The 8,143-nt window shown below is 46.2% G+C and overlaps 1 protein-coding gene across 1 annotated transcript; it reads right to left on the bottom strand.

The window, feature by feature from the left end:
• Camlg (calcium modulating ligand) lies at window positions 1-8,143 on the bottom strand. The gene is made up of 4 exons (XM_005078376.4): window positions 7,879-8,143; window positions 6,200-6,660; window positions 3,335-3,400; window positions 1-591 (listed from the first exon to the last, which is right to left on the bottom strand). The coding sequence occupies exons 1-4, from the start codon at window positions 8,042-8,044 to the stop codon at window positions 400-402; spliced, it is 885 nt and encodes a 294-aa protein (XP_005078433.1). The 5' UTR covers window positions 8,045-8,143; the 3' UTR covers window positions 1-399.

The following is an 8,143-nucleotide window of genomic DNA, read 5'->3' as shown; positions in this document are numbered from 1 at the left end:
TTCAATTCCACTCATTTTATTTTTTAGGATGTTTTCACTTCTCAGGACAGAATGACAGAAAATACAAGGTGTAGTCCTTTAGGCTGAGGCCATGTTATCTACTCCCCTAAAAGTACTATCACGGTCCCCAAGAGGGATTACAAATCTCAGAAGTTAGGGGAAAGGTATAAGACTGGATCTCTAATTAAACAAGAAAAATCGTTAATGACATTGTTCCTCTGTTTGGTTACTCATACCAGTATTGATACAAAGTCAACCCTTTTAAATCAGGGAAACTAATAAATTGGTTTTCTGCAAAGTAAAAGAAAAGGTATAAACCAATTTGTCCCCTTTAGAGACACTGCAATGTGGAAGCGAAATTGTCTTCACTTTGTAAACTTGTTCAGAGTTCTTCAGGGTTCAGGGCACTTCCGAACCCCAATAATCAAGCAGTTCATGACAGAAAATAAAAGTGAAAAAGTAGACGCAGAGATCAGTGAAGACTTCACCCACTTTGCTGTAGGTCTCCATGGACCGATTTATCACTTCAGCAGGGATTCCAGATAGCAACAGCGCGGCCGTCAGCACTGTGGTCTTCACCTTCTTCTCGCCCTGGGCCAAGACAAAGGTCAGTGAGCCACGTGCCCTCAGAGACTACACTCAATACAAACATGACTGATGCTGCTAACTCCCCTCGTTGTTTTCAAGACTGCTAACGAAGTGTCAAAACCATCCATGGACATACACTGAGCACAGAATAGGTAAATCAGCAAATTACTAAGCAATAGCAGATAACATGACCTCTCCCTGTACCCCCCACGTTTTATGACTGTGTCATTTTGACCAGGTTTGGTGGTGCATACTTGGGAGGCAGAGGCAGGCAGATCTTGGAGTCTGAGATCAATTTAGTATCACAGCGAGTTCTAGGACAGCAAGGGCTCTGTAGAGAAACCTTGCACCCCAAATAAACAAAAAAGTAAATAAAATAACTGTCATTTTGGACCCAAGACGTAAGTAACAACTTTAGAGATATATAAATAATACAAGGTAGGAAACAAGAAAACTACTACTAGTCAGGATATAAATACCAACACGTGAATGACCTAATAGTTGTGACACAGGGATTCAACTAACAGAGACTGCTCGGTGTCTGGAGTAAATACTGTACAAGGAGGAGACCCGGAAGTTCCAATGCCCAGCACACCACCACACACAGTGAAGTCTAAGGAAGGGTTTCAGAGTAGGGAGAGAACCAGCCTTCATGGATGGGCAGGATCATGTCAGGGGCACGGCAGAAATCTATGGTAAGCCGAGTCCCATGACAACAAAAGCCAGAAGCGGAAGAATGCCAGGTGTGTCGCTGCAAAACCACAGGGGCATCCTTCAGGACCCTGACTGCTGCACGAAGAAGCAGACACTGCCATCCATGTGATAGGTGTCACTGAACAGTTCGGAACACTCCCAGGTGAGGGAATTTTATTTCTCAACTTTCTTGTCTCATTTTAAGATTGTTTTTTGATGCAGGGTGTCATGATCCTAGGCTGGCCTCAAACTGGCGACACATCTAAGACTTTACTGATCCAAACTCCCATTTCCCAATGCCTGCCACTGTCCAAATGCTGGGATTAGAGGGGTGTACCAACATCACGGGCTCTCTCTTTTTTTAAGATTTATATTTTATGTATACTAATATTTGTCTTCATGTACATCTGCATATCAGATCCCATAGACAGTTGTGAGCTGCCATGTGGTTGCTGGGAATTGAACTCAGGACCTCTGGAAGAGCAGCCTGTACTCTTAACCTCTGAGCCATCTCTCCAGCCCACATCTGTCTTCTTTTTCAAACCCTCCCCCTGTGATGCAGCACCATATACAATGCATTTTATTTGCCTGGCTGTGTTAGCCCCTGGGTTTGATGCAAAATTGCTCCTCTTCCCCACCCACAGAAAGTCACAGATTTATTATGCCTAAGCAGCCATTTTTTTTTACATAAAACTTGACCCAAACTTTGATCATATGCTGGGTGTGGTAGCATCTACCTGTAATCCCAGGAAGCTGAGGCAAAGAGCAGAGTTCTAGGCTGGTCTAAGGGGTATATCCAGAATCTGATATGTTCAATCACAAATAACATTATTTTAACTTCTGAATTTGAGACGGGGCTTTACCGAGTAGCCCAGGCTAGTCTCAAACCCATGCTCCTCTGACTTTACCTTCTGAGTGTTGGGATCACCTGCAAGCATCAGCCTGACCTACAGGGACGTTTATCCTTGACGCAGGCAAGCTGAGCTCAGGGAGATGATGTGGACATCTACGGCCAAGCAGACCAGGAGAACATCAGCTCTCAACACCACTCTGCCCACATCTACTGTGGTCAGAGGTTTCCCACTCTCAACATGAACGTGAGCTGCTACCGTGCGTCCAGAAAGGGGCACAGGGAAATAATCAAATTCCTTTACTTTCTCAGCAACAGAATGAGTTCTTAAATTTGCTAGTGGATGTGAGGATCAGCCTGGCAGGAGAGCCACTCTGAGTGTTTCCATCACAACGATTGGCTCATTGACCACGTCAGTGTGGGTGTGGAGGTCAGAGGGCATCTTGCATGGACAGGCCATTCTCTGCTCCTCCGTGTGAGTCCTAGCAAGGCAGCTTGGTGGGAATCATCTTTACCTGCAAAGCCATCTTGCCAGCCCTAACCCTGAATCGAGTGTAACTGATGTTTCCCTTAAGTTCTATTTGTGTGTTTTTTTTCAATAAAAAATTATTTTTCGTTTTTTATTATGTATATGTGTCTAAGTCTGTGTGTAGGTTTATGCACATGAATGCAGGTACCCACAGTGGCCTGGGAGTTGAATCCCACTGGAACTGCAATTACTGGCAATTACAAGCCACCTGATGTGGGTGCTGGGCATCAAACCTGAGTACTCTAGAGCAGTGTGTTCTTAATCATTGAACTATCTTCCCAGCACTTAAGTCCCGCCCCCAGACAAGGATCTTCCTGTGCAGCCCTGGCTGTCCTGACACTCGCTCTGTGACCAAGCTGGCTTTCAACTCACAGAGATCCTCCTGCCTCTGCCTCCCCACTCAGTGCTGGGATTAAAGGCACGCGCCACCACTGCCCAGCAGCCCTTAAGTTCTTAAATGAGTCAGATGTGAGCCCTCAAGACAGCTCAGCACGTGGAAGCCTGACAACCTGAGTGTGATCCCTGGAAGCCAATGTAGGAGAGAACCAACTCCCTGACTCCCACAAAAGCACATCCACACTCACATGTCATAAATACGCACGTGCATGCACACACAAATGAAGTAGATTGTTAACAATTACTTAGTCATTACTTTTAAAAAGACTTAAATTTACCTTGGGAAAATATTTGTATAGTCCCATGTACGCAAGTTGCAAAGTAAGAAATGGAGCAAATATAGACTGTGAAGACAGAAAACAAAATTAAGTGTTTCCAATAGAATCATTGATATCTTAATAAGTCAACTTAACAAAAGCCGTGAATTAACAAAACATTACAGGAAAACATTTAATGCAGCGGCTGAAAGTATCCTTGTTAGTGTAGAAGAGTAAGAGAAATCAAGTGTCGTTCTCTAACCATAAAACACGTTCCTCCAGTCTGTGATTCCTTCAGCTCTCCTCCTCCCCAAATGTGCTCTCTCGAACAAACTTGTGTTTTTATGAGACAGCTTCACTGTTAGACACTTACTATGTAGAGGCTAGCCTTGAACTCATGACTCTGCTGCCTCAGACTTCAGAGTGCTAGCATGAAAGGCTGCACTACCACACCAGCCCAAAGTTAGGGAATTAAATGTGCAGTGGCATCTCCCTCACGAGAGGAAGTTAACAAGCAGCTAACAGCACAAAGTGCAGCACCCGCCAGGCACACAATGACAGGCTATTCTTTTCTTTTGTGGTTTTTTGAGCGAAGGTTTCACTGTGTAGTCTTAGCTGTCCTGGAACTCACTCAGTAGCCCAGGCTGGCCTCAAACTCAGAGATCTACCTGCCTCTGCCTCCCAAGTGCTGTGATTAAAGGCATGTTCCATCACCTGGCTGACAGACTATTCTAAAAACAGTTTGGCAGTATGACATCTTCAACGAAATGAAAAAGATCAAAATGGCACTTAATTTACATAATTATTTCTAAGGTTATGAAGGGGCAAAAGCACAAGAAACAAACAAATGAACACCTGATAGTGAAGATAACCATAAAACCCAAACAACAAAAATCCTCACAAGGGAATGAGGCACAGGGGCTGGAAAGAGCACTCACTGCTCTCGGGGGGCCCAGGTTCCACTCCAGGACCCACGTGGTGGCTCACAAACAGCTGTAACTCTGGTCCTCGGGAGCTCTGTCACCCTCTTGTGACTCTGCAGGTACCAGGCATACACAAAGTACACACACATATATGCAGGCAAAACCCTCATACACACACAAAAAGGAGGCACAGTTTTAAAGCAGGACAGCACAGAGCCCTTGGATACAAGAGCAGCTCTTGGCCTGCTGCATGCTAAAAACATCGCTGACCTTTGCTTTGGTGACAACTTATTACCAGGGGAAACAATACAATCTGTTCAAGAGATTATATTTGAGAAAACATTTGCATAAAACTGAGGCTGGAGAGGTGGCTCAGCAGTTAGAAGCACTGGCTGCTCTTCCAGAGGACCTGGGTTCAATTCCCAGCACCCACATGGCAGCTCACAACTGTCCATGACTCCAAGATCTGACCCTCTCTCTCTCTCTCTCTCTCTCTCTCTCTCTCTCTCTCTCTCTCTCTCTCTCTCTCTCTCTCTCTCTCTCTCTCTCACACACACACACACAGGCAAAGCACCAATGTGCATAAAATAAAAATACATAAATTATTTTTAAAATGTGCGTAAAAGCAGATCCACCTGCCTCTGCCTCTCTAGTACCAGGATTAAAGGTGTGCGCCACCTTGCCTAGCTGGATAAAAGCAGATTTTAAAACCTGTTTCACCTAATGATGTAAATCTTTTTTTTTTGTTTGTTTGTTTTTTTTTGTTTTTCGAGACAGGGTTTCTCTGTGGCTTTGGAAGCTGTCCTGGAACTCACTTTGTAGACCAGGCTGGCCTCGAACTCACAGAGATCCGCCTGCCTCTGCCTCCCGAGTGCTGGGATTAAAGGCGTGCACCACCAATGCCCGGCTATGATGTAGATCTTAGCTGTCTGAAAACGTATGTACTCACCTAGTACATAGTATGTGTTTTTTAAATGTCCTCTGAGTGGACCCTACTTCAAATCAAGACACTGGGGGTCTGGGGCCAGTGGGTAAGAGCACCGCACGGTGGCTCACAACAGCTAGGACGCCAGTCCCTGGCTTGAGCGGGCACTGGGCATGCACATGGTACACACACACATGGAGGCAAAACACAAAAACAATCAACAGCAAATTTTTGAAGAAAAAATTAAATCACGACACAGAACTGTGGCCTGTGCCTCCTGCACTCTTCTATAGTCCATGATGGAATGCTACTCTGACGCTTCCGTTTTATAACGCCCAAACCCTTCTGAACCGTAGACAATTACCCACACAAAGGCCCACAAGAAGTGTATTTTATGCCCCCATAAATACTGGACTGTGGGCAAGCCTGCAGGGCATTTTCATATTGATTGGGGGGGGCAGCCCATTGTGGGTGGGGTCATCACTGGGTTCATTAAGAAAGCAGGCTGAGCCCTGCAGTGATGGCGCTCCCCTTTAATCCCAGCACTCAGGAAGCAGAGGCAGGTGGAACTCTGGAGTTCAAGCCAATGTTACACCGAGAAATACTGTCTTGAAAAAGGAAAAGAAAAAGAGAGCAGGCTGAAAAAAAAAAAGTATATTTTAATGTCTCAAGTTACTTGGAAAATTACTGCTACTGTGTAGTACATATAGGCACCTGGACTTTTGGTTCTGGGATGAAACTACTGCCTGGATCTCACCCCACCTGTCAGTTGCTGTGTGACCTTGGGTAAAGTGTGGGTCCAAACAACACCCAGTGCATAAGATGGAGCTTAAATGGGTTAATGTAAGGAAAGCACTTAAAATGGCGCCTGGCATGTAGACAGACTTCACTAATTACTACTAATAGGCTCTCACTCTGTAACTAGGTTACATAACAGGATCTATAATACGCTTTCAATAGCTCCCATAGGCCTGTTAATGCGGGCAAGAAATCTTGTAATTCAACTGCATTTTCCAGTTCATAACGTGCAGCTCTTACCAAATATTTGCAGACGAAAGCTCTGACGCCAAGAGCAAGAAGTGCACACCCCACCAATCTGAATATTCGGAAAGAGTCGAATTCCTCTGCTGTGCTCCCGTCTTCCTGGCTGGACTTCTCGCTGATCAGCTGTTTGCGCAGCCTCATTGCCTCTTCAAACCTGGACAGGCACTGTTCTAGGCCGTGGTGAGAAGCCCTCTGGGCCGCGCCTGCCGTGGGATCACCTCTGCTCCGCTGCCGGAGCTCCACACCATCCTTACTACTGCACTCTGGTGGCTGAATGAATGAGTCCAATTTGTCTGCCAGCTGGGTCCCCTTAACTTCTGCCACTCCACTGGGCTGGTCGCTTGTTCCGCTGCTGACTGAATCACCGAGCACTACCCTCTTTGAAACTGAAGGAACACCGAGGGAGTTCAGTTTGTCACTGTCCTGGGGCTTTGATTTTGTTTGATTTTCTTCTTCTGAGGAAAAACAAAAATTAAAGCCTTGTGCATTATAATACTCACAAACATCTTAAAACATTAATACTCAAAAATACACTGCTAGAACTTGGTCTCTGAATCAAAATGAATACTGACTCTGCAGAAAACAAAACTAGCTCTTTCTTCTTCACCTTTAAAATACACTATCCTAACAGGGAATTCTGGCAGAGGAAAGCATCCAACCTTTGTGGATAGGAAATACTACTGCTAAGCAAACAAAGATCATAAGGGATGAGACAGGGAATAAAGACCAACTCTTTCACAGATAAAACATCCCAGAGATATGACTGAATTTCTTGCATGAGCTGATATGGATAAAACAAATCTCTCAAGTTTCTTAAGGTTTCTATTTTCTAGTTACATTTCTGAGTCCAGAGTGCACAGGGTGTGGCATACCTACGACCACTGCCGCCACCCCTGGGCAGCCATGAGCAGGCACTTTTAGGATGCTGCTCTGGTTTTTAAAGAGAGATCTCTAAAAATGATAAAATTTGCAAAGTAAAAGAATAGTTCAAGAAAGTACCTCGTGAAAGACAAACACCAATACTCTAAGAATATCTTCAGAGCAATCACTACAGACAGTGTTTCTGGTACTGTTTTTAGAGGATTTGGAAACGGTACCCATACCTCTCGTTGGTGTTGTCTACAGGTTCAGAACTACACCACTAATAGAAATATTTGGAGCATATGGGGCGCGGTGGGATGAGAGGTATGGAGATAAATTATGTAGCCTATAAAGGGGCTGTCTCTTATAACTGGACACGGAGAATCAGGAACGAAGGCTTTGTGACCAGGGTGGAGACAATCTCAGGGCGAGCGAGGGTCCAAGAAAACAGGATGCAATAAGGAACGTCTAGGGGAGCCGGGCGTTGGTGGCGCACGCCCTTAATGTCAGCACTCGGGAGGCAGAGGCAGGCAGATCGCTGTGACTTCGAGGCCAGCCTGGTCTATCGAGTGAGTGCCAGGGCAGGCTCCAAAGAAACACAGAGAAACCCTGTCTCAAAAACCAAAAACAAACAAACAAGAAAAGGAACGTCCTGGAGTTAAGTGACAATACAATACGGTCCGTCACCTAGGGGGCGGGACAGAGTACTATCAGAGTGCATTTTGGGGTCAAGAGGTTTGCGGGCTGGAGGGGACAGAAGCATTTTGAAGATTCAAAGGGGCGAGCGGGAGACGGGAAACCGAGGCTCTCACCCGCGCCGCTCCCGGGCCTGTGAAAGCCCATGATGCGGTTGATGCGCTGCTCGGAGTTCATGAGCAGCTTTCTCCTCCGCAGCTCCGCTCGACGCTGAGAAGCCGACAGGCCCGAGGGGGCGGCGGGCCTGTCCCCGGCGTCGGTGGACGCAGTCTCCGGCTCCATACTTTCTCGGCTGGCAGGAGCGGGGGGGACGCCGGGGCGAGTGTGACTTCAGGAAGGGCCCCGAGCTCGGTCCCACTCCCACCGTAGTCCCGCCCCTGG

This window comes from Mesocricetus auratus, unplaced genomic scaffold, assembly GCF_017639785.1.
Source record: "Mesocricetus auratus isolate SY011 unplaced genomic scaffold, BCM_Maur_2.0 Super-Scaffold_100013, whole genome shotgun sequence".
In the NCBI taxonomy this organism is placed as follows: Eukaryota; Metazoa; Chordata; class Mammalia; order Rodentia; family Cricetidae; genus Mesocricetus; species Mesocricetus auratus.
The sequence above is the reverse complement of the archived record's forward strand: the minus strand, read 5'-3'. Positions and strand labels throughout refer to the sequence as shown.